At 38.2% G+C, this 26,725-nt stretch overlaps 3 protein-coding genes across 9 annotated transcripts; 1 reads left to right on the top strand and 2 right to left on the bottom strand.

Moving 5' to 3' along the window:
- Nucleotides 1–626: 626 nt before the first annotated feature.
- Nucleotides 627–6,440, bottom strand: LOC110812130 (ATP-dependent zinc metalloprotease FTSH 10, mitochondrial-like). The gene is made up of 8 exons (XM_088214294.1): nt 6,083–6,440; nt 5,720–5,966; nt 5,353–5,424; nt 3,893–4,026; nt 2,796–3,275; nt 1,857–2,624; nt 1,426–1,653; nt 627–1,338 (listed from the first exon to the last, which is right to left on the bottom strand). Exons 1-8 carry the CDS (start codon nt 6,131–6,133, stop codon nt 850–852), a joined length of 2,469 nt encoding a protein of 822 aa, XP_088070420.1. The 5' UTR covers nt 6,134–6,440; the 3' UTR covers nt 627–849.
- A 218-nt stretch (nt 6,441–6,658) lies between these two features.
- Nucleotides 6,659–17,561, top strand: LOC110812140 (protein C-terminal S-isoprenylcysteine carboxyl O-methyltransferase). 5 transcript variants are annotated; one of them, XM_022038826.2, is made up of 3 exons: nt 6,662–7,997; nt 16,966–17,046; nt 17,391–17,561. In XM_022038826.2, exons 1-2 carry the CDS (start codon nt 6,811–6,813, stop codon nt 17,033–17,035), a joined length of 1,257 nt encoding a protein of 418 aa, XP_021894518.1. In that variant the 5' UTR covers nt 6,662–6,810; the 3' UTR covers nt 17,036–17,046; nt 17,391–17,561. The 5 variants fall into 5 exon arrangements, with proteins under 5 accessions (XP_021894517.1, XP_021894518.1, XP_021894519.1 ...); XM_022038825.2 differs by lacking the exons at nt 16,966–17,046; nt 17,391–17,561 and adding an exon at nt 16,175–16,827 and having other exon boundaries at nt 6,659–7,997; XM_022038827.2 differs by lacking the exon at nt 16,966–17,046 and having other exon boundaries at nt 6,663–7,997.
- A 743-nt stretch (nt 17,562–18,304) lies between these two features.
- Nucleotides 18,305–22,597, bottom strand: CYP707A2 (cytochrome P450, family 707, subfamily A, polypeptide 2). Of its 3 annotated transcripts, none has more exons than XM_022038824.2 (8): nt 22,225–22,596; nt 21,743–22,061; nt 21,446–21,595; nt 21,088–21,357; nt 20,866–20,955; nt 20,319–20,504; nt 19,424–19,542; nt 18,305–18,588 (listed from the first exon to the last, which is right to left on the bottom strand). In XM_022038824.2, exons 1-8 carry the CDS (start codon nt 22,503–22,505, stop codon nt 18,477–18,479), a joined length of 1,527 nt encoding a protein of 508 aa, XP_021894516.1. In that variant the 5' UTR covers nt 22,506–22,596; the 3' UTR covers nt 18,305–18,476. The 3 variants fall into 3 exon arrangements, with proteins under 3 accessions (XP_021894516.1, XP_088070421.1, XP_088070422.1); XM_088214295.1 differs by having other exon boundaries at nt 21,446–21,550; XM_088214296.1 differs by lacking the exon at nt 18,305–18,588 and adding an exon at nt 18,945–19,114 and having other exon boundaries at nt 22,225–22,597.
- Nucleotides 22,598–26,725: the final 4,128 nt, after the last annotated feature.

Genomic DNA, 26,725 nt, shown 5'->3' with positions numbered 1-26,725 from the left:
ATTAGTTTACTCCTATTTATTACAGATTACTTTTAATAGTTCAAGTTAGGCAGATGAGATACTCAGACCTCTCATTTCATGTGGTCCATTCATGATTTACCAATTGTTACATCATAAGAATTAAGATGTAAAAAAGTTGATAATCATAAAACATTTTTTGTGAAGAGAAAGTTTTGATCAATAAAATACCACACTGGACTGTTTTAATGAACACTTACAAGGTCCTAAACTATGAAAGAAATCCCAATAAGATACTCTTTGACTTACTATACATAAAAAGAGCAAGAGCAAAGTGTTGACAGACCACCAATTCAGCACACGGCCAGTTGAATTTTCCTTTGTCATCCACCACAAGAAATAATTGTATGTCACATCAGTTGAAAATAAAAATTTGTTGAATATATAAGATTCAATTCAATGTTTTCTCTTGTGGGTCAGTATGTTGATTTTGGACGACCCAGTTGATATTCATATGTAGATTTGTGGAGGCAGATACATAAATTATTTACAACTAATTCAACACCATTAAGGACTTTAATTCTAGTAAGTTGCTTGCATTTTGAAAAGTACCTGGAGGAAGACAGAACCTTGAAGTGGTTAAAATGTACATATAGAAAATTCCCAAGTCACCAAAATTTTCTTTTAATTATTATTAACCAACAGGAAGAAGCAAGGGCTCTAACCTTCAGTTTACATACAAGAGTAGAACCCATCAAGAAATTAAATTACTTCTTCATAGTTTGGCTAGAGGAAGGAAATGGTAAAGGGAATTTTACAAATCTGTTCATTTAAAAGAAAACTGGAAAACATTTTAGTAGGTTAATGTACAAATCACGACATTCCCATTTATTAAGTAGGGACTACCTGAGGTTCCAGAGGAGAAGAAGAAGATGATCCATCATCTTCTACAGTTCTACTCTCTTGAGTCTCCTCACTCTTATTCTCTTCCTCTTGAAATCCTAGCTTAAACCTGTCATAATTTGTTACCTCAACTGACTTGAATGGCCGCTCGCCCAAAACCCTAACCAGGTCATCTTGGTGAAGCACTTCCTTCTCAAGCAACAACTCTGCAATCTGTGCAACGTGCTCTTTGTGTTCCTCGATAAGTTGGACAGTGCGTTCGTAGGCCTTCCCTACCCATTCTCGCACTTCGCTGTCAATGATTGCCCCTGTCTTGTTGCTGTAGGGCTTGGACAATTCAAATGAATCCTCTCTTTGAGGGAATGAGAGCAGACCCACCTTCTCGCTGAACCCATATATGGCTACTTGCGCATAAGTCATCTTTGTCACCTTCTCCAAGTCATTTTGAGCACCTGTTGAGATTTTCCCCAACAGAACCTGCATCGGAAGAAGGAAATCACCCTCATTACCACTTAGTTTTCAGGTTATATCCACTATTCACGGAGTTAAGAATGTTGTATCTACCTGTTCAGCTGCTCTTCCACCAAGGGTCATGCAAGTCATATCGAATAGCTGTTCCTTTGTCATGAGAAGGTTTTCATTTGGAACATATTGGGCAAACCCAAGAGCTGCTGTACCACGAGGAACTATGGTTACCTTCAACAAGGGCTCAGCATGTTCTAAGAACCAGCCAGAAACAGCATGACCTGATTCATGGTAGGCAACAGTTCGGCGTTCCAACTTGCTTATTACCTGTCAAACAGAGAGATCAGATAACTTTATGCTCGGTACTTTTTTTTAATGAAGCCCAAAAAGATGAAGTTTCAGTCTCCTTTTTAATCATCTGCGGATTATGTACAGTGAGATAAACACACACAAACTCAAACAAGAACGGTCACATGGAATTAAGAAATTAAAGAATATGTGCAGGGTAACAGCTGACCAGAAAATTTTACCTTGTTCTTCTTCTCCAAACCACCAATTATCCTGTCAATTGCTGCTTCAAAATGTTCCATCTTGACTTCTGTTCCTTCATTCCTGGCAGCAATAAGAGCGGCCTCATTACAAACATTTGCAATGTCTGCTCCAGCAAAACCTGGAGTAAGAGCTGCAAGCCTCTGAGAGTAATATGATGGCTCATGATCAAGTCTGATTTTCTTCAAGTATATTTGAAATATTTGATCGCGGCCCTTAATATCAGGTTTGTCAATTGTAATTTGGCGGTCAAACCGACCAGGCCTTAATAAAGCTTTATCTAGAATATCAGGCCTATTAGTGCCAGCAAGCACAACAACTCCAGAAGTAGTTCCAAAACCATCCATTTCTACCAGAAGTTGATTAAGTGTGCTTTCGCGTTCATCATTGGCACCTGAGAAGCCTCCACGCCCCCTTGCTCGACCAATTGCATCAATTTCATCAATAAATATTATACTAGGAGCACATTGCCTTGCTTCTTGAAACAAGTTTCTCACCCTAGATGGTCCAACACCAACAAACATTTCCATGAAATCCGAACCAGAAATAGATAAAAATGGCACAGCCGATTCCCCTGCAGTTGCTTTTGCCAGAAGGGTCTTTCCTGTTCCCGGAGGGCCAACTAAAAGAGCACCTTTTGGAATTTTTGCTCCCAGCTCCTCATATTTCTTTGGATTCTTCAAGAAGTGCACAAACTCCATAATTTCTTGCTTTGCCTCATCACAGCCAGCTACATCTTTGAAATAGACCTGGAAAACAACAAAAAGAGACAAGAAAGTGAGAGTGAAAAAAGGAACTTGCGTAGCTCTTCCAGGGAAGAATTTTGTAGGCATAGCGTTCAAAAGATAGAGTAGAACCATCAAAATGAGGGCATAAAAACATAGCGACCAGGATTACCAATTGTAGAGAAAAAAATTAACCTTATTCTTGGCATTTTTATCTACTTTTGTCACATGTGCTTTTCCAATGTTGAAGATTCCCCTGCCACCCCGTCCGCCACCACCACCAACACCCAATCCTCCTTGCATTCTACGGCCCATATATATGAGAGATCCCAAGAGTAACAGTGTCGGCGCAAATCTTAACAGTTCCTGGTACCAAACCATTTCAGAAACATATGTGACGGGAACATAATCATGTGGGTCTATTCCTAATGCTTCTTGGGCTTCTTCCAACTTCTCCTCAAAAGATTCAACGCTACCAATATTGAAGTAGTATTCACATTCACCTCCATGTCCTCTTGAAGAACTACCACTTACAGGGCCTTGAACAACATCCTCACCTGTTTGATTCTGTGATGAGCTCCTAACATACACTTTCGCTACTGTTTTATTAGAAACAACTATGTGATCCACTAAGCCAGGTTCCAGAAGCTTGTTTTTGAACTCCTGGAAACTAATCTGCAAAACAAAATTAAAGAGCATGAGGAAAAATACACAGAAAGAAATGAACTGGATCATTTTCCTGCCAGAACCAAAAGAAAAAGGAGAAGAACAAAAATGATACATCAAACATGGTTCCACAGATTATGAATGGTTTGTAGATTGAAAAGTAATTAAACCTCTCAAGCTTTCAAAATCAGATGGAGCTATCAAACCATCCCTCTCTAGTCCCAGGTATAGGCATCCAATTAATTAAATTCAAGTCATAGTTAGCCCCACCCATGGAAAAGTTTATTCATTTATTCTGCATTTGCACATTTCTTATTGATCATTAGTACAACAGATAGCGAAGCACACATTTCATTACTACATTAACCAAATGTATCGTAGAACGAGTTCCTGAATGTAACTCAACAAATTAAGTTCAAGATTTTCTAATATAAACAAGTAAAATATGCGATAAACAACTTAATTAGTAAAAAACATTCCATATTAGAAATTCAGTATTTTACATGATAAGCAAGCAGTGAAAACAAAAAGAGAGCCTTGGTATGTGCCAGTCAAAAAGTAGTTCAATTTTATCAGGTGAAGAGTAAAGAACCATGATATCCTGAAACCAAGGAGAATAAGATTACCTGCTTCAGTTTACGACCACCTATATTAAAGGAAGAAAGAAACAACCCAACAACTAACAGAGGAGTTACTAAGTTTTGAAACAGCTTCATGAAGGTCTCCTGAAAATTCCCTTGGTCATCTGTTTTTGACTCCTCTGAGATTGCAGAAAAGTTGAAATGGTTAGGATTGATAAACAGGAAAAAAAAAACCAGCTGCATAGATCACATTACAGGAAAAGTGCATTGGAAAAATGTACTTAAAGCGATAATGCGGTAATTTCTGTTCTGTGATAAACATGTACATTCTCAAAGAGATATAGGAAATTGTCTCTAGGACTGTCATATTTGCTTGAAGTAATATGTTACCTAGAACTATGTAAAGGACCATATTTGCTTCAAGTAACGCTGAAAAATATGCTTTATGCAAGAAAATTATTCCTTTCCAATAACATTTGTGAGAAATATATGGCAAAATTGGCTTCACTGCTGAGGCCTCCTGCAATAGTACGAAGAACTTCAAAGACCATCCATTCTCTAGAACCGTACCAAACCAGACCAAACCCAACTTCAGCCTTAACCCCAAGCAGCTTAAGATGATGTTTGATTTGTCTTTTTCTTGGTTAAATCAGCTTAATGGGGAAAAGGAAAAAAACTTTTTGAATTCGATTGGACTTCAAATGACTAAAATTCATAGTAGTCGGGCCACTTTATTTTCATGATTTCAAGTGCTAAACAAAAAGCTCGTTTGACCAAGGTTTAGACTAAAGTCCCTTAATAATCCAAAAATTGCATTGTAGCAGCTCTTTAACCAAAAGAGCAACAAAATGTTCTTTTCCTTCAATTTAACAAGTTTTCAGCTTTAAGATCTAATTTTACCACATACAAACCTCACACTTTTATTTCAAAAAAGAGCTCTAATTTTACCATAAATTTGCATCTCATTGGAGGGGAAAAAAGAAAAATCAACAAAATGCTTTTTTCTTTTTTTTTTTTAACTAAAGCAATGTGTAAAGCAAGCTAATGCTTAAAGACCTATGGGCTGAAGCACCAAAGAGCGAATTCATAGACCCGCTGAGCTTATAAATTCCAAGTCATACACAACCTGCCTGAGGAAACAAATGTAGATTCTATTTGCCTGTTGGGCAGGAAGCCCTTTCTTGAAGTAGCGTAAAATGCCTTCTCATTCACTCATTGCAAAAACAGCTAAAATCAGACAAACAACATGTGGTGCTCTAAACCATGTTTCCTAGTTTCGGAATCTGAGGTGCTGGAACCATTAAAAAGATCCAGTAGAAATATGTACATGCCAACTTATGACTGCCTCTCCTTCTCAAAGCTTTTGCATTCATGTTATGGGACGCTCTTTCTACAGCCAGATACTAAGAAAAAGAATGCACTACAATTCTGGATCCTTTATAATGAAAGCCCAGTGGCAAAACAGAAAATGGAGAACAAGGAAGAGTCAGTGAGAAGGTAATTACCTTTCGATTCAGATTTCTGGTCATTTCCTTTAGGAATTTCCTTCTTTTCCTTAGGGTAAAAATTCTCATAATCTGCAAACATTTAGGAAACGTAGCCAAAAGCTGTTAAAATCTAAACCAGTTTAAAGCAAGTAGCTTGTTTTGATAAATCACACATTGCTCATAATTTACACTCAATATCGGCAAAAAAGAACAAAAAAAATCCTTTTTACCAATGAAGAAAACAACCCCATGAAAGCATTTTTTATTACTCAAAAAATAATTTCTTACGTTTCACTAAGACAATCAATCAAACCACTTTAATGCTAACCATTATAATGCCAAGCTCCTTAATGCTTAAACAGAGAGGTTTGCGAAATTAACTCACTTTTCTTCTTGGGGGTTTCACTAGAGAAAAAACGATGACTTCTAGGGTTTGCAAGTACATAATTCAAATCATATAAATTAGACTTGGAAGCGAACTCCTTCTGAGCTCCAATCGAACCGAAATATCTTCTTAAAAACGCTGGTCCTCCATCGAATTCATCCACGCTGGAAGCAACGCGGACCACTCCTAGTAACGCCCCGCTCGAACTCGCCGATCTCACACCACCGGTATAACCGTATAAATAACTCTGTTTCACACCCAACCCAAAAAAAAAATTACAAAAAAAAGAAACCAATAACTGGAATAAACTGAGAACTTGATACCCAACAAAGAAACCAAATTTACCCAAAAAAAAGCCCTTACCTTCGAACGAGAAGATCGCGATAATGATCGACCAATCCTAGAAAATATCATTATGCCGATACTATGGATAGGAAAATCAGTATTTCAGAAATGCAAAATCGAATAATTACTCTTCTATTGAAGAAGAATAAATGGGTCGAGATCTAAAAATTCAAGAAATTAGAAAAAATAAAAGGGGAAATTATTTTCAAGCCTAGGGTTTATATTGGATTCTAGACTATGTGGTGGTTCGTTTGTGGATTAGCATTAGTATTCGAAGAAGCCATAATCAGGGGAAGTTGTCTCCGATTGTGATTCTAAATTTCTAATAGGACTCAAATGGAGAAGAGGATCACGAAGTGGGGACTGTTTGGGGCGCGAGATATTTGTAGTAACCGGCTCGCTGGGTTTTTAGGGTCAGAATAGGTCTTTGGTTGGGTTTGTGTTACTTGCCAAACAAAACAAATCTCAGCCCATTTTGGCGTCTCCCTTCAAGCCCAAAAAGATAAATTTTCAGCCCAATAGGCCCAATGGACTTCATGGGCGGACGTGGGCCACATCATATTTTACTTTCAATATTTGGGCCAACAACTTAAAGCCCAATTACCCGATTTCTGGTTTCTATCATTTCATCAGCAAAACTCCGTAACATCTCCATCTACCATGCTTAAGTTTCTCAGTGTCATGGCCTCATGGTTCCCCTCAAATGCCGTCTGTAAAATCTAGCTACTTTCTTGGTTTGCACAACAATGGAAGCACCATCGCTTCTTCTCCACTCAAAGACAATCTCATTTCCTTTTTCTTTTACAAACAATCAAAAACTTTCTTTCAGGCATTTCAACAAACACGTACAGTGCCAGTTATCAAGTAGTAATGCCAACAGCTCTCGGCATCGCCACGACCTTAAACGAATCAAGGCCTCATCGAATTCACATTTATCTTTTTACCCGTTACAGTTAGAATTACGAAGAAGAAGGACAACTCATTTGTGGTCTGCTCTAAATTGCTCGTATTCCAGCACTGCGAGCCCAGATTCCGAAACCTCACTAGTTAAACGGTTCAAGAACATATTCTTTGATTGGTTGAAGAGAACACTTTTCGAGTTAACTCCTTTTGGTATCGCGAAGTTAACGGTAATCTTAGCCGTTTCAGTTGCAACCACGAAATGGGCTGTGAACTTGCTCTTGAACCCGTTTTTCTGGATGTATTTTAGCTGGACTTGGTTATTCTGGCCCTGGTTTGTAGCTACGGCCCTTGCGGTTTATGGGTTGTACTGTTTTCGAAAGCATTTGATTGGTGAAGCAAGCATCTTCGAGCAGCTTGCTATTGTTTCTTCAGTTTTTACTTGGCTGACGCTGGTGCCGCCTGCCTTTTTCAATGGATTCCTTGAAGGATGGCCTTTTGTTTTCTTCTTCGTCTACCATTACTTCTTCTTCTTCAATGTTAGTGTGAGAAAACGATTGTATGGAGATTACTACGTGCGCCCGCATGATCCAAAGTGGGACGTGAATGTACCCAAATGGCAGCAACTTCTGTTCTGCGTTGGTATCATGGTTGGGCATTGGCTCGCGGCCTTTGAAGGGCCAGAGCTGCATCTTGTACCAGGTGGGTGGAGCAATGTGGGGATTTGGGTTTTGATAGTGGTTACTCTGCTAATGCAGTACAACTCTACGTTATATCTTGCAAAGTATTCAGAGAAAGTGGTGGTGCCAACGGCTGTTGTGCAGTTTGGACCGTATAGATGGGTCAGGCATCCAATTTATGTATCTACAATGCTTCTCTTTATGACTTACTGTGTTGCTCTTCGGGCGCCATTGAGCTTGCTATTTGTTACGGTGGTTTGCTTGGTTTATTATGAGCAGAAGGCAAGACTTGAAGAAAATTTGATGGTGGAGACATTTGGAGACAGATACTTGGAATATGCAAATAAAGTGAGGTACAAGTTCATCCCTTTCATCTATTAGCAGTGGCAGCTAGGCAGTTTTATGCAGAATGATGGACTGATTTTACCCAAAAATAGCAATGAACCTCTGCAATGTTGAATGATAAAGTGGATGAAATAGATGTGCACTTGACAGTTATTTTTCATGTCTCTTTTTTCAGTTTATTTGCAAATGACTTCTTAGTTACTACTTTATATGGGTTCTACACGTACTTTACCTCTATATGGGTGAGCCGTGAATGAAAATTACCTTTGTGCTGAGACAATCAGTTGCATAATTGACTTACTGCATTATGACATCCCAAATTCTTTTAAGTACTTGGCAGCCCTGAAGATATTGAGTATATCATTAACATCTCTATACTTTTTATCCTTTGAACTTGGGTGCAAATACTGACGTGGTATTACAGAAGTACACTAGCCGCAAAAGGAATTACAATAACTAGGCATAACAAGCTCATGCTGCTAATGAGCTTATGTAGCATCAAATGGGTTCATGGCCCAGGGCATGACTTCAGCTCATGCTATTGCCAGTCTGACTTGTGAATTTCGATTTCTAGTTAAATGAAGGAAAACAAAATTAGTGATTATTATGGAAGGAGAATACATAAGGAAGAAACATGTTATGTAGAGATATTGTTGGGCAAATGAAGTGAAATCTGTAACTTACTGGAGGATTGTCAAGAATGTACAAGGTTGGACAGAAGTGCTGAGAAACAATAAGATATTCAATTTGAGGGGGTTTTTATGATATGTTTAGTTATTTCTAAGAATCCAATGTATCCCACCATATTTTTTTGGTAATACATATTCTACCCATTTAGTAAACTATAAAAGTGATAGACCCCGACGCAATCAAAGAATTCTTATAAGCAACTCGAAATATCTGGGTTGTTATACACCCAAGTAAAGCAGTTGAAGAAGTGATCTGCAGAACAGTCCGCAACCAAGAAAATAGACCCAGAAGCAGTCTAGGAAGATCCCGTGATCCGCTCCTTCTCTTATCCACTTGCATTTCTAAATTTATTTATAATTATCTACATCTTTTATGTTAATCCAGTACCTTAAAAGTATGAAGATATCGTTGTAATAAGCTCTATTTAAAGTACTTCAATTCAACAATAAGGACATGAACAATTTCCAAAAAATCTTAGTATTTTCTCACCATAAGCAGAAACTATCTCATGTTATTTTATAACTTTGATTGGGACCTATCATTGGTATCAGAGTCAGGTTCAAAATGACCACCAACAAGAAACGCATTGAAAATCTTGAAACTGGCTTCGGAGGATTGCAAGACAGTTTTAGCCGCATAGAGCTTGGATTGACTGACAAGATGCGATTAATTGGGGAGAACCTCAAGTGATTGCCGACACGATCACCTCCAATCGGGAAGGATCCAGCAACCACCATGTAAGCCGCCCAAGCCCGCCGCCCAAGCCCACCGCCCCTGCATTGCGAAGAGAGATCCGAGAGGGACGAAGGGAGAACCTTCTATTCCAGAGTAGCCAAGCTGGAATTTCCGTCATTTGCCGGCAATGACCCTACTGAGTGGCTCAATCGCGCGGAACAATTTTTTGACTTCCAAGCAACTGCACCACAACACCGGGTTGTCTTGGCGTCGTTCCATCTTGAAGGAGAAGCCAACTGCTGGTGGCAGTGGCTGAGCAAGAGTTACAAGGAAGAAGGTCGGGTAATAGGCTGGGCCACATTTGAAGAAGAATTATGGGCTAGGTTTGTGCTAACCGAATTTGAAGACTTTGAAAGCCCTCTCATGCATCAAACAGACTGGGCCGCTAAGGGAATATCATAAGGACTTTGAGCACCTAGGCATCCGAGTCCACGGGTGGACCCAAAAGGCCCTAATTGGGACCTTCATTGGCGGGCTTCAGCCCGAACTCGCAGATGGCATCTGCATGTTTCGGCCCAAAACCTTGAAGGATGCGATCGGCCTGGCCCGAATGAGAGAAGAACAGATGGACCGGCAGCGCAGAATAACTCGGCCTGGGAGAAATCTGCCCAGTCTAATCGTGAGCAACCCAACCAGTCCCAGTTTCCCACCTGCCTCAACTCAGTCAAACCTAATCGCCACCAACGCCGCGAGGTGCCTTCCTTGGGAGGAGATGCAACGACGAAGAATGCAGGGCCTCTTTTTAACTGTGACGAGAAGTTTACGGCGGTCACCGTTGCCGTAAACCGCAGCTTCTCTTACTCGAGGGTGAAGGCACAGAACAGGACGAGGAGAGTTTCGACGACCCAGAAATTTCCCTCCATGCCCTCACCGGATGGACTACCCCCCAAACCATGAAGTTTCCGATCACGATCCAACGTCAAAAACTAGTCGCACTCATCGACAGGGAGTCGACCCACAACTTCATCAACGACCGAATCGCGGGGCGCTTACGACTTACAGTCAACCCGACCCAGCCATTTGCTGTAAAGGTTGCAAACGGCAGATCTTTGAATTGCAGAGGACTATTTGAAGATGTCCCGATCACCATTCAAGATATTCCGTTCACTCTAACTCTGTATTCTCTTCCGTTAATGGGGCTTGATCTTGTGCTAGGTGTACAATGGTTGAAAGGATTGGATACTGTAGCTTGCGATTGGAAGAAGTCAACAATGGAGTTTCAATGGCAGAACCAACCAAGGTTGCTCCATGGCCTCGAATCACCTCCCTCCCTGCAGGTCGCTTCAATGGCGGAAATCAATCGGGCTATTCCCAGCCAATACTCCGCGTATGCTATTTGTTTCACAAAAGATCATGAAGTCTCACCACCAAACAACAGAAAAGAATTATAGGAAATATGGAAGGAATTTTCTGAATTATTCTGGGAACCAAAACAGCTGCCACCCCAAAGAGACATTGAACACCAAATTCCTCTCAAAATGGCACTGAACCCATCAATGACCAGCCATATTGCTACGCGTATTTTCAGAAGGCAGAGATAGAGAAACAAGTGAATGAAATGCTCCACTCTGGGCTCATTCACCCAAGAACCAACCCCTTCTCCTCTCTTGTTCTCTTGGTCAGAAAAAAAGATGGGTTATGACGGTTTTGCACAGATTACCGCGCCCTCAATGCTGTCACCATCAAGGATTGTTTCCCCATTCCCATGGTGGAAGATATGTTGGATGAATTGAACGGAGCAGCTTATTTTACAAACTTAGACCTCACTGCGGGCTACCATCAAGTCCGAGTGCAACCATCAGACATCTACAAGACAACTTTCCGGACACACAACGCCTACTGCGAATGTCTAGTAATGCCCTTTGGACTATGTAATGCACCCTCTACATTCCAAGCTGTAGTGAATTTTATTTTTCGTCTATACTTACGAAAATTTGTATTAGTCTTCTTTGATGACATTTTGGTATATAGTCTCGACTGGGAGACTCACTTATCACATATCAGGAAAGTTTTTAAAATATTGAGACAACATCAGTTCTTTATCAAGCAAAAAAAAAAGTGTCTTCGGCAGTTAGAAACTGGAATATCTAGGCTATATTGTGACACCTGAGGGAGTAAAAGTGGATCAAGGAAAAATTCAAGAAATGCTCAATTGGCCAAACCCCACAACATTAACCGAACTACGAGAATTCTTGGGCTTTACTGGTTACTACCGAAAGTTTGTGCAAAACTACGGGCTCATAGCCAAGCCCTTGACAAACTTGCTCAAGAAAGGATCCTTTCAATGGGACGAGGGGGCTGAGACAGCATTCACAGAACTCAAAAAAGCCATGACCTCCACACCTACTTTGGCACTTCCAGATTTCAATGAGTCATTCACCATTGAGGCCGACGCCTCCGGGAACGAAATTGGGCCCGTGCTCATCCAACATGGCAAGCCTATTGCCTATATGAGCCGAGCCTTAGGCACCTCCAAACTATCCTGCTCTACCTATGTCAAGGAAATGTTGGTCATAGTCATAACCATTCAAAACTGGCAGCTCTACCTCTTGGGACAGAAATTCTTTATCAAGACCAATCAACAAAGTCTTAAGTACCTAATGGATCAAAAAAACACCGCTCTAAAACAACAGAAATAGGTCTCTAAACTATTTGGATACGATTATGAGATATTATACAAGTCGGGAAAAGACAATTTGGCCGCCGACGCACTATCACGACGAGCTAACGGCCCTACACTTGATTCCTTGTTTACAGCCAACATGTCATTATGGGATCAGATCAGGGAAGCAGTTAAGAGTAACTCATACATACAAAAATTAGAGAAACTTGCCCGAGATCACCCGATGTGTCCATATACTGATAAAAATGGCCTAATATACTACAAATAGCGAATTATCGATCCACCTAAGTCCAACGTTGTTCAACAACTGTTACAAGCCTACCACAACTCCCAAATGGGAGGCCACTCAGGGGTACTCCGCACTTACAAGTGACTAGTTCAATAGTTCTTTTGGCCCGCCATGCGCCAATCTATTCAAGAATATGTATCCGCTTGTGACGTGGGCCAACTAGTCAAGTTAGAAACATTATCACCAGTAGGATTGCTACAGCCGCTCCCTATCCCATGCCAAGTTTGGGAGGACATAACAATGGATTTCATCTCAGGGTAAAAATACGATCTTGGTAGTCATAGATCGTCTCAGCAAATCCGGTATACCACGATCCATCGTAAGTGACCGAGATCCCATCTTCATTAATCATTTTTGGAAGGAGTTCTTCAAAATGTCAGGCACCGAATTTAAAATGAGTTCCGCATATCACCCACAAACCGATGAGCAATCGGAAGTCGTCAATCGATGTGTGGAACAATATTTACGATGCCTCACTCACCAACGACCAAATAGATGGCAGCTCCTTCTACCATGGGCAGAATTCTAGTATGACACTACTTACCACTTCTCAATTGGCATGACTCCCTTTCAAGCTTTATATGGACGACCTCCACCCACTATGCCACACTACATTTAAGGAACAACGGCAGTAAACGAAGTTGATCAGCAGATCACAGCTAGAAATGACCTACTCAATCAACTAAAAGCTAACTTACACGCAGCCAATAACCGGATGCAACAAATCGCAAACGCCTCTAGGCGTCATATAGAATTCCAAGAAGGCGAGTGTGTCTTTCTCCGGTTACAACCATATAGGCAGCAAACCGTTTTCAAACAAGCACTGCAAAAACTTGCATATCAAATTGAGGAAAAAATCAATCAAGTCGCCTATCGACTCAAGCTCCCTTCCACATCCCGCATCGACCCGGTATTCCATGTGTCCCTGCTAAAAAAGAAAATTGGCGAATCCACCCCTGCCACCACCGACCTGCCCCTAACCAATGAAGAAGGCAGTATCATTCTCCACCCAAAGGCAATTTTGGACACCCGCTGGATCAAAAAGGGATCCTAATTCATTGAAAAAAACTCAGAGAAATGGAAGGCCTTAGCCGTTGAAGACGCCACCTGGGAAATTGCTAAGGAATTGAAGGACCGATTCATCAACCTTGAGGACAAAGTTCCTCTTCAGGCAGGGAGTAATGATAGACCCCGACGCAGTCAAAGAATCCCTGTAAGCAACCCGAAATATCTGGGTTGTTATACACCCAAGTAAAGCAGTTGAAAAAGTAATCTGCAGAACAGTCCGCAACCAACAAAACAGACCCAGAAACAGTCTAGGAAGATCCCGTGATCTGCTCCTCTTATCCACTTGCATCTTTTATGTTAATTCAGTACCTTAAAAGTAGGAAGATATCGTTGTAGTAAGTTCTATTTAAAGCACTTCAATTCAGCAATAAGTACATAAAGAATTTCCAAAAAAATCTTGGTATTTTCTCACCATAAGCAGAAACTATCTCAGGTTGTTTTACAGTTTTGATTGGGACCTATCAAAAAGTGCCTATAAGCACCTTATTAAGTTTTGGTAAGCACTTCAGTATTGGCTTTTCTTTTTCTTTTTAATATATTCAATTGTTGTATGTTTGCATTTTTCAAAACCAAAATACAAGAAGTGCTTGCTTTTTACGATAAGCATTTTTATCCAGTATGCAACTGCTTTTAAATTTAACACCTAAATAGTTTAAGTAGCTTATAAGCACCTCCTCCTTTAAGAACCTTTTTTAAGCAACTCCAAATGCATTGTGATATGATAATTTAATTCATCAACAAACAGTAATTGTGGAAGCTAACCATAATTAGAATGATGACTTTGTAGGAATCAACAGTGATGAAAGAAACAATCTTTGAAATGCTTGCATAACAAATGAATAGTTGGCTACATAATCCAGTACAGATCAGTGCTTTTCAGTCTGCTGTATGCTTCCACCCCAATGGGATGTTTTACTGATCTTGACCCCACTCCTTTTCCTTTCCTTTCCTTTTTGCTAAGCCGTATTATTTCTGATATTTTTATAAACATCAGGCACAAACCATGTCTTGGCATCGTAACATACCTAATGTTTACAATTGGTCCTAAAACTCTTTTACATTCTTATCACCAGCTGTTATTTTCCTACTAATAATTTCTTCTTGTGAATGACAGGGTTGTAGATTATATGAAAAGTGAACTAATTAGTAACCTTTTGTTGACCATTTTTTTACATCTTTCTATTTCTACGTTCCATGCTTTTATCATAGTGACCTTTGCATTTGGATTGAAATCCATACAATGAACAGACAGTCGGACATTTATAAGATTACTAGTTATTTTCTCCTATATCTATACTCTTGGGTATAACTTTCAAACTGAAGGAAAGTTCAATAGGCGATATTGAAACCAGCCTTTGACTATAGTTTTCTTTCTAATATAGCCTTTTACTATAGTTTACAGTGATGGTTTTTTTTTTTTTTTTTTTTTTTGAAATTACACAGTAATAGTTTACAGTTTACAGTGATGGTTATGGACTCACAAAAATATTTAAAAAATTAGTAGGGAATATGGGAATAAGCTAAAGAACTGTAGTTACTTTCTTCTTGTTCTCTATTCTGTAATTTTCAAACTTCTGGAAAGTTCTACTCTGATATTGTGACTAGTCTATAACCATAGTTTATGATGCTGGTTAGTGAGCTCCAGTGAAATCTTTGAAAGATCAGCAGAGACTAAATTGAGACCTTAGAATGACTGACCAGCAAGATAAAAATGAGCTTTAGAAGTAACTTGACTGGGGTATAGGATAGTAGAAAAGAAATGAGCAGTGCAGGGCATAGAATTTTTATGAGTAATGTTATTTGTAGGGAAGGGTGTCTCCACTTGCTAGGACTTTGGGAAGGCCTAGAAGGTGAAGTTGGGGAAGATGATGGGTTAGAATTTTTTTTATCTTTGGGCTATGAGTTAAGGCTGATACAGCCGAGTTTCAAATCCTCATTCTTCACAAGTGGAGAAAAGGAGGTAACTTATGGGCCTATTGCCCAGTGATTGATGGGTAGGACTTGTTAGAAAACAAACACTGTCGTTGACATTTTATCAAAAAACATGGTCCTTCATAGAATCTAATTGGAGCCCAGACTTTAGCTGACCATGCTTAGTCAACTTGATTAATCATGTGTAGTTGCAAATTTGGTGAAAGCTTATATTTTCTTTTCAGCCTGGATATAGCATGTGTCATGCTTACATATTTAGCAATTGGATCTGGATACAACAAAAAGTGAAATAATAACTTATGAGTAAAGCCCAACTGGTACTGCACTTCTTCTAACTCAATTAGGTGAGCTTAAATTACATTTAGCCGTTATTTTCCTATCGGGTACCAGCTGCCTCTGCAGATAGTTGAGTGTCTGTGCCTCTCATTGTGCACAATTTCTTTGTAATCAACTTTTTCATTTCTCATTGTGATACTTTAATAGATAAATAATATTGATTAGAAAGGGGAAAATACTAACTAATTCTTATATAGATTTGTGAAGTAATTCCTTACTTTTTCTTTTCTTATGTACAAGTGTTTCATCAACAATAAGGAAGCTCAATTAGGTGAAATAACTTACAGTTAGTTGTTATGTCCTGGTGGGTACCAGCTGGCTCTGCTGTTAGTTGTGCGTCTGAGCTTCAACATTTCCATCTGTTGCTTAATTTTAGATGAATGAGAGCGATAAGGATACTGGTTAAATAATGTAGATTAGAAAAGGGATAAAACTAACTAATTCTTATATAGATTTATGGAGTAATTCTTACTTCTTTCTACTTATGTTCAAGTGCTTCTTCAACAATACAGGAAGCTCAATTTAGGTGAGATCACTACAATTAGTTGTTATGTCCTGGTGGGTACCAGCTGGCTTTGCTGTTTTGTTAGTTGTGCACCTGAGCTTCAACATCTCCATCTGCTACTTAATTTTAGATGAATTAGAGCGATGTGGATGCTGGTTAAAATAATCTGAATCTTTTGATTCTTTTCCTTGATGAAACGGTGTTTCCTTAACATCAATTACAGCATCATGCCAACTTGGCATTTGAATGTTCCTTGCAATGGAACTCCAAAAATATTGGCTTCTGATTAGTCTCTTGTCTGTTCTATGGAAATAAATTTATCAATGGCACAAAAAGTGAAAATACAGTCTAGTAACAGCTGGAAGCTTTGTGTTTTGGCGTCCTCTAAGTCAGTGACTGAAATGAATTGTAATGAAACAGTCAGGTTATACTGTGGAGGAATGGGATGAACAAATTTGTCGTAGCACTGTCCAGTAATGGAACAGATCAATAATGATTGTAGAGCATTTGATGATTATTTGTTTTAGCAGACGTCCTTGTGGGGTTGAACATCCCAGATAGGAAAATGACCTTGGAAATATGGAAGCCACCTCATATGCACATGGTAGCCAACTCATCAAGATTTGGAATATATCAGCCTGTTCTTGTTTTGCACCACATATCTGCTCACGTGCTTGGCTAAATTTAAGATCTTTGCAAAAGATAGTCTGCTTTAGAACTGGTCTGATGTTTTGTTCTTAGACAACCCATTAAGCCAAATTACTTTTTGTTTTTTCATGTCTTTGCACATTTTTCCAGTATAATGCACTTAAATACAAGGGTGAAAGCTCCTCTTTTGGAGGTTATTTCAATCAAAGTTTCTCCATAGGGAATATCCAGGTTCTTTTTCCTCTTGCTTCTGTGGTATGTTTTCTTTTAAGTCTGTGGTATCTCATGAAGAATGCTTACACGATTTTAAACTTTACTTGTAAGTTATTCTACGTTTACGTTCTATCCAATTTGAACACTACTATTTCTGTCAGTTCATTTGCTTCTTGTAAAATATTGAATATAGAGTTAAGATAAAGCAAGTTTGTTTTAGGAGCGCACCTACTGGATTTCAGATAGATCATAGACGTATACTTAAATAATTATTATTTTGAAGTTTTAGGCACTCATTTTTAAGTTAATACTCTGTTTGTCCACATCCATATGACGTATATGTTTCGGGAATAATATTGCAGGTTGCAGGTTTGTTTTAGCAAGAACATCTACTGGATTTCTGATAGCTCATAGATGTATAATTAAATAATTATCATTTTTAGGTTTTAGTCACGCATTTTTAAGTAATCCTCTGTTTCTGCACATCATATACGACATATATGTTTTGAAAATGATATCGTTGGTTGTTTCAAGTTGTTTTCATTTCTGCTCGACACTTCGGACAATCCACACCATGTTTTGGATTGGCCATGAAAAATCATATCTTGTTCACTTATTCGATGACATAGAACTAAATTTTTGTGTCTGCATGATTGAGATTGATATAAAACCCTTAGAAAATCAAGGAGAGAGTCAAATTCCTACAGCGGCAGAGAGGTTCATGCACTAGCATTCATCTACTCTTGGCAGTCATATTTCTCCTCCTTCACGCAAGTCATTTAGACCTTTTTGTCACCCATGTAAGTCTTTCTCAAGTGCTATGCTCCCAAGTCAGCTATCTGACGTGGAATTTCAGCGTACACTACCCAATTCGACACCTGTCATAAACCCAAATGCCTTGTACAGTTGTAGTTTTTGTCGTTGATAGGAAGCCAAAAAGTTTACTTGGCCAAGGTTGTGTACCAGAAAAGAAGACAAGAGAGAAATATCTTGTGTTCTTGATGGCTACCCCTGCATTTCATCCACAAAACAAAACCACACAAATTTGATCCTCAAAAAACACAAACTCCTTTTTTCCCCCTTCCTTTTCTTTTTCTTTATCTTTTTTCTGTCACTTTCCTGTTTTTTTTTTTGCATTTTTGCATTTTTCTTCTCTGCAAAATACATTTCACATTACAAAACCCTAAATGCATAATCATGACCCACCTACACAAACTTAATAAACAAAAAAAAAAAAATTTTAAAAACAACCCAAGATAGCTTTTTACACAGAACATGACAAAGAAGAAAGGGAAGAAAAATTAATTCCCAACAAAAAGTTGAATATAACCAGAATGAAAAAAATGGAGGAAAAATTAACTTTTGCTTCTTTAAACCTCCATTGAAATAACATTTTGGTTATTTTGTTGAGAACCATAACTACTCCTTTCTTTCTTCTTCCTCGATAATCATATTGGCTTTGCCTTTTTGTTCCTTGACGTTACCTTTATGGGTAAGCCTCGTTTGGGAACAGGAAAAGGTCCATACTGTATTCCATCCTCCTTTCCCACAACTTGCCACCTATTAAACAAAACAAAAACTAAACTTTATGGTAAATTGTAATTTGCCCGCATACAATTTATATCTATATGGATAGCGGCTGATCATCATCTCTGTCTGTATCACATTGGGCATGTATTATATATTATTGTTAACTTATTTGAAGAAATGAATAGAAACTTTTAACCGGGTCTAGACAGCTTGTTTGTTTCTGGAGAAAGGAGGTAAGAGATAATAAAATACGTTTTTGATAAATATGTCATGCATGCAAGCCATGCACGTGTAACGGTTTTCATATATAGAAATGACTTCTAGTGGATATATATGGATTTTGATGCAAACAGAAGATTGTGGTAAGATTACTTTTGTTTTCCTTGATAAAAAATTCTCTCTCTCTCTCCGTATATATACGCACATATAAATATATATATATATATATATATAGAGATCCCATCATTACCTTCACCAAAATAACAGCCTAGTAGTTAATCAAAGGAACCATTACCCTGTCTCAAGAACACCAGCCACAGGACACGCATACATGCACCTATATAATATATATGTTACATTCATATGCAGACAGACAGTAGATATTAGAATATTATTTGTTTGAAGAAAACAAAGAATTGGATAGATCTTATCCTTTAGTATATATTGATATATAATATTATATATTATATAACATTTGTGATTAAGAGAAACAATTGTGCCGTCAGGAGGTGATGAGAAGCAAGCAAGTAGAAAATAATATAAAAAAAAAAGAAATTGATGAAGGATGACATGAAATGTCAGAGAGAGAGGGAGAGAGATATATAAATATATATATATATATATCGAGAGAGAGATCGAGCAAGACCTGTAAGTGGTGGTGAGGTGGTGTAGGAGGACAAGCATCTCAAGCTTAGCCAGCTCACTGCCTGGACATGAGTGCACTCCATTTCCAAATGGCATGTACGTGTTCGGTCTCACTGGCACCTGCTTCATTCCATTTTACCTTCCTTAGTTATTTCTATATAAATAATATTATTTATATTTACTGTTACAATAAATACATAATACTCTATCAATAGATATGATTTATATATATATATATAGACACCCACACACCCAGAAATTAGATTTGCTCCCTTCCGTTTTTATCTTTCACCACTCAAATTTCTCTGGTAATTTTTCTTTTTTAACACACAGATATTATCTATCTATATATATATATATACTTCCAAAAACCATTTATGTGTAACCCTGTTAGTACCCTACAAAACCAACTCACGTGATCTGATAGCACAAACATTTCCGGCATCAATATCCCCACACCCCTCAAATACACACCCAAATTTTATACATATACATACACATATACATGCACATAAACGCACACATACATACACAGAGAAAAACAGTAGTAATCTAACCAATTCTTCATAACCTCATATTTCTGCCGAATACAAGATAACGTTAACACTGCACGTGTTAGACTTTTTTTCATCAATCATTGCCTTTCAAAACATTATTTAACTCTACGTACATATATATATATATATACACACATGTATACATCTACAGAAAGAGAAAGATAGAAAAATGTAAACTTTACATTAATCTCGAAATGAACTTAACGAAAAACAATAAAATATTTAATCATGTCTCGCTGGAGATATTTTCATCAAAATATAAAACAAACATGCAGGTAAGTAAATATAGATATGTATGTATGTATGTATGTATGTATATATATATATATATGTACGTACCTCGAATCTTGAAGGGTCAAATTTATCGGGGTGAGGGAAGAAATCTGCAGAGTGATGAATGATCCGGAAGAGAGGTAAAACCTTCCAACCTTTAGGGATAAAGTAGCCTTCAAACTCAACATCTTGGACAGCTTCTCTAAAAGTAAAAGACAGGATGCTTGCTCTTCTCAGTGTCTCTTGTATCACCTGGAATTCCAGTCTCTACCTACTCAGCTCCCTATACGTACTAAAAATACATACATGCATCATCTATGCGTACATATACGTCTACACTTATATGCCTATATAAGCCTATTAAATAAATTTACTATTTATCTTTTATTAAAATTTTAATTAATTTAAATTATGTATTATGTAAAAAAAACTGACACGTGATAAATTTTCCATCTAGGAAAATGATAAGTGATCATAGACTGTAACGAAATTCTAATAAAAATTAAATTTATATCAATATTTAATTTTCTTCTTTTATTCTTATTTTTCTATTCCAACAGTATATATATATACCTACAGTTTAGTGCAACATTTTCTTAATATAATTTCATACCCGAGTCGTCAATGGCATTCGCCTGGTATCATCCCACGCAAGCACGCGATCCGCTTCTGCTATTTTGCGTCGAGTGCTTTCTTGTTCCCTCTGCAGGAAATGAGTAATGTTTATGATAAATTGAAATTTGTATTTTTTATTGAAAAAAGAAACAACTTAGTAAATGAAAAAACAGAGATACATAGATATGCGTATATATATTGTATATAAACAAGTGATTACCACGACAGCTTCGAGTAAATCCTGATTGTCATGCAAGTATTTTAAGAGCCAAGTTAAAGCACTTGCTGTTGTGTCATGTGCGGCAAAGATGACTCCAATTATGTTATCAGCAATCTGAGAATCACTAAGCAGATGCTCATAATTATTAAGCTTCTGGTTATGATCATCTTTAGCTCCCAATAACACTCCTAACAATCCCCCACCTTCTTCTCCACTTTCCCTTCTCTTCTCTATCATCTTCTTCAACATTTCATTCAGAAGCTCTCTTGCCTTAAAACACATTCAACCAGAAAAATTAATAATCCTTTTTTTCCTGAAACAAGATCAAAATCAGATAGTGTTTCATGGATTCTACTACCTTCATTGCTCGGCGAAATGGAGTTCCAGGAAGATCCAATGGCATGGAATTATAACCCTTCTCCAAGCACTGATAAAGTTGCTTAATTTCTTCCATTTCCAACCCCTGTTTGTCTCCAAATGCAGAGATCATTGCCACATCAAAAGCATACTAAACAAAATCCCAAACACCTCTCATCAGACTCCTTCTAATCATGTTAATGCAGGCATTAATTCAAGCACTCACAAGGCAATATTAAAGAATCAACCAGGAAAAAGAGTATGTATTTATTTTTTTTTCTGAAATTTTGAAAAATACCCTTTTCATTTCTTGCAAAGTATTGATAGTTGTGCCCTCCCAAGTGGGAAGGAACCTCAAAACAATCTGCTCAATCTCACTGACAGAGTCCCTAATTGAAGAGGGCAAAAATGAGGCCTGCACCAGTTTTTTCAGCCTTGAATGGTAGGCACCTTGGTGGAAGAAGATGGCTTCTGGTCCTATCATTTTCTCTTTGCTTGGTGGGTAAGTTGGTTTGAAGAGATGAGCCATGCTGACCAGGACACTTCTAGCTGCATCTGGGTTTGAAATCATCACGCAGGGACAACCTAGTATGTGGGTCTTGAATATATCCCCATACCTATACATACACTCAACAAATTCAACCCATCTTTCATTTCTCTGTGTGTGTGTGTGTGTGTGTGTTTGTTCTGATTATATATATATATATAGACCACAAGATTATGAATGTCAAGTTTATGTTTTGATAAATTGATTGAAAGTGATTAGAAAAAAGGATGAACCTTTTTTGTCTGACGGCGAAAAAGGAATTTGGATTTTCAGTGTAGAGCTTGAGGGTTTCTCCTATATAAGGCCAGCCCATTGAGCCAGGGGGAAGACGCTTGTGCCTTGAGTGCCGCCGTTGAAGAAAAACACAGTACAGAAACAACAATAACACTAACATTGACAGAGGAAATAGAGATGGATACATCAGAAGAAGCGAACGGGATTGAGAAACCTTAGAAGCAGAGAATGAAGAAGAAGGAGAAGAAGGTAGAGAGGAAAGTTGCAGGGTGGGCGACATTGGATGCAAGAGTTTTGCAGGGAAGAAAAATGGAGGTTGCAGAGAGAGGGAGAGTAGAAGCAGAAAATAGAAATGGTAGCCGTAGAGAGATTTTAACAGGGGGTTTATATAAGGCGGAGAGGTTGGGAGGTTGGGACAGCCGTCACCAAGTTTATGGGAACACGTTTTTTGGGTCTGTTTTTTTTTGCTTTTTCTTTTTTTTTTATTTCTTTTTACTTTTACTTTAATTTTTTAAAATAAATAAATATATATATATATATATATATATCCTGGACAGACCGCAGTTTGTGTTTGAACCGCAAATTTTTACAAGAAAAATAAATTTGAGTTTTTACAAGGATAAAACAACTATTTTCGAGGAGTAATTTTTATAATAAAAATTAAATATAATAAAATATATAACTTCTAACGAGAAATGGACTAAACAAAGTAAAAAAGAAAATTAAATATAAATTTTTAAATAAATTTACCGAAAATTCTATACATGTAAAAATGCATCAGTTGGGCCCAGCCCAATTCCTTATCAGCACCGGCTAGCCAAGCAGGTTTTAATTACAGAATATTTGGGCCTCACACGTCATTACATCCTCACGTGGGTCCCACATTTTCGTAGAAAATAAATTTGAATTTAAAATATTTATAAATATTTTTAATTAAATAATATGTTATATATGCTTAAAAATTTTACAAATAAATATGTTTCCGACATGAATTCTTAAAATTTTTGAAAAACGTAAATAATTAATTGTTAGATTGTTAATTGAAATGAATAGAGTTAGTAAATTGTCACATCATGATTTTATATCCCGTTGAATTTCTCAAACTTTCCCCTTTAATTGATTCACTTAATACGACATTTGAACAATATAATTAATCAAAGCATAAGAGTCTGTTTTATCTTTTATGTATTGTGCATGGTTAGTAAATTGTCACAATTGCAAAATATTGTGCATGGTTAGTACAATCTTAAAATAAACGAAAGTCCTCACTTTGTTTTTAGGCAAAAATACTCAATGAACTCTTGTACCATAAACACCTATTAACTAACTGGTGGCACATGCACTTTCATACTCTTTGAGCAAGTTTGGTATCCCTCCTTTAAAAGATCACAATTTCATCAATAATGAATAAGTTACAGATAGGGTTGGCTAAAAAAGGGCAACTTTCCCTTGAGCTGCCTGCCCACTAAAAGCTACTAATATTTTCTTTACTTACCCAAACTACAAGTTAAATGAGAAATATTAAGATATTAATATTTGTTATCAAGTTTAAACTTTTAGAAGATTGTAACAAGCACTTGGGATTGTTATTCCAATTTAATAAATTGAATAAGGACACCTTCAACCAAGTGTTTGACAAATTGAAATCTAAATTGGATGGCTAGAAAAGTCGTTTTTTTTCCCCATGTAGACATATTAATAGTTATCAAAACAGTATTAAACATAATACCAATGCCAATTTATCTCATGTCTACATTTATTATGCTTAAACAACTTATTATGGAAATGAAAAAGATCATCATAAAATTTTAGTGGCATCTAAGCGAAAATTTATCCCATGGCTTCAGTTTATACAAGCCTAAATCCATAGGAGGATCGGGTTTCAAAAAGCTAAAGGAGTACAAATTTACCTTGGTAACAAAACTGTGATGGAAGATTGAGAGTGAAGTCAAAAAACCATTGATCAACCTTATACAAGCCAAATACTTAAAATAAGAAAGTACTAAATATAGATAGTGTAGATTAATAGGAGATTGAAAAACCAACAGTATATGGTTTGATAATTGGATCCAACAATTGAAGGATTTAAACTAAACACTGATATAACAAGTGGTTATAGTGCTATTAATCAACTAATACATGCAAATATGAGACAATGGAATACAAGTATTATTAATAAGATTTTTCCAAACAACACAGTAGCAAAAACAAATAAAATAAAACTATCTTCTACATCTCCTAATTAAGATAAATGCGTTGGATCTTAGACCTTAAAGGCATTTTTTATACTAAATTTTCTTATCGAGCTCCTTACAAAAACTCATATATTCTATGTAACACCCAAAATAATTTTTTCTATTTTATTTATTTTTTTTATTTAATTTAATTTAAATTAATTTTTGTGAATATAAAAATATTAATAATGATAAAATTGGGTAAAAATACTATTTGGATTTAATTAAAATTAATTTTAAAAAAAATGGGTGAAAAATTAGATTCTGGGGGTATTTTTGAAAAGAAATTCGGAAACCGGGGGTCAAAACGTAATTTAAAAAAATTGTGCCCCGTCAGCGCCACATCAGCGACCCAGTCAACAGCCTTGGCCAACCAGGACCTGCCGCGTGGCAAGGCCACGCCGATTCGGGAACGAGCCACGTGGACGATCCGCGTGCGCGCGATCGGACGGCCATGATGCGTCCCCGCGCACGGACGGCCCAGATCAAGCGTACGCACGGACGGCCCAGATGCACGCGCACGGACGGCCCAGATTCAATCAAGTACGGACGGTCCAGATTTAATCACCATGGACGGTCCAGATTAAATCAATATAGACGGCTGTGATTAAAAAGCAAATGGTATAAATAAACCCCCCACACCTGACCACAAAAACCCCAGCCGCCAGCCCTCGCTGGAGGAGCCAGCCGCCACCACCCGCCGCCGCACCAGGGAGTTTTCGGACCACCGATCGAGGTAAATTTCATACCCCCAGCTCGTTTTTCAATGCTGAGTTCCCCTGTGGCCAAATCGGAGCCAAACTCCCAGCCAAACGGTTGAAAAATACGGCCGAAACCCAGCGGCGCCGCTGCGCCCCTCCTCGATTTTTGCCTTCGATAAGGCCCTTCCCGGCCTCCGTTTGATACAATTTTTATATCACCGTGATCACCATTCTTTTCTCTACAGGTTGATCGGAGCCAAATCACCAAAACACGAACCACGCCGGAGAGCCGCCGCACCCGAGAGCACTGCCGCCGGTAAGCTTTGGTTTTTCGTAAATTGTTTGCCCCCCGAGGGCCCTAGGGTTGTTTTATCGCAGGGACCGATGCAAGTGTGGTCGAATTCGGCCGGAAACGGCCAAAAATGGCCAACCCGAGACGAATCGCCCCCGCAAGCGGCGGCGCCGTCGCCGGAGCACAGCGGAGCCGCCGTGCCGGAATTGCGATATTGGCCGAAAGGGGCCCTAGATCTAATTTGATTTTTTTGGGACACGTGCAGGTACCAGTAGTGCGTTTCAGCTCCCCAAAAAAAATTCAGAGAAAATTAGGACAGCCTGTAGGCACACTGTAGGGCCGTATTCAGACCCCGAAACAAGTAAGGATTCCTCACCCTATTTCCTATCACGGTATTAAAGTGCAATAAATGATAAAATGGTATTTCATGAATCAATAGCTGTGTGAAATTGTTTAAGGTTGCTAATGGAGCCCGAGTCTAGTGTATTTGTCGGTCAGTTGTTGTTTGTTTTATTTTACAGTTTTAAATGCAGTATGATGTCTGATGTTTTTATTTCATAGTTTCGTGTGCATGTATCACTGTTTCATTGATTATGGACTGAATGACTGAGAACCCCATGTTGTGTGTTGTCTTGTTGGCATGAACTACTGGTTTGCATGTTTGTGTGTGACTTGATGATGGTGACTAAAGAAAAAGGGATAAAAGGTTATGTGAATTGGGAAACGGATAATGTGGACAGCCTAACTAGGTATCCTGGGAGATGGTGGACGGACCGGGTCCGTAGGGAACCCTACCGGGAACGGGGTATGGAGACCTTATGTGTTTTGGCGCCCATACCGGACGGAGTATGGGGACGGCCCGTTTCACCCTCATACCGGACGAGGTATTGAGGTTCATGGTTTTGGCGCCCATACCGGACGGAGTATGGGGACGGCCCTGGAATCAGGTTATAAATGTTAAGGGTTCACAGGTAACGGGACCCCTATGGATCCCCATGGATACTAGTAGGCTGGTAAAGAGGAATTATGCTGTTTAAAGATTGAAATGCAAACGCGTGATAAATATTGTATTATAAAGTCTATGTGATAACGTGATGATGATAATGTGTTGCTTGTGTATTGTTTTATGGATCTCACACAGATAAATGGAAAGTAAACGTTTTTATGAATAAATGGGTTTATTACAAATTATGCTCCATTGGTCGTTTTTGTTTTCTATCCACCCTTACTCCTGTGGCAGTGAGGTAGAGTGATTTCTTTACTAGGCTAGTGT

Source organism: Carica papaya, chromosome 2 (assembly GCF_054855325.1).
Source record: "Carica papaya isolate Zhongbai chromosome 2, ASM5485532v1, whole genome shotgun sequence".
Taxonomy (NCBI): Eukaryota; Viridiplantae; Streptophyta; class Magnoliopsida; order Brassicales; family Caricaceae; genus Carica; species Carica papaya.
Note: the sequence above shows the minus strand (reverse complement) of the source record. Positions and strands in the feature narration are given on the sequence as shown.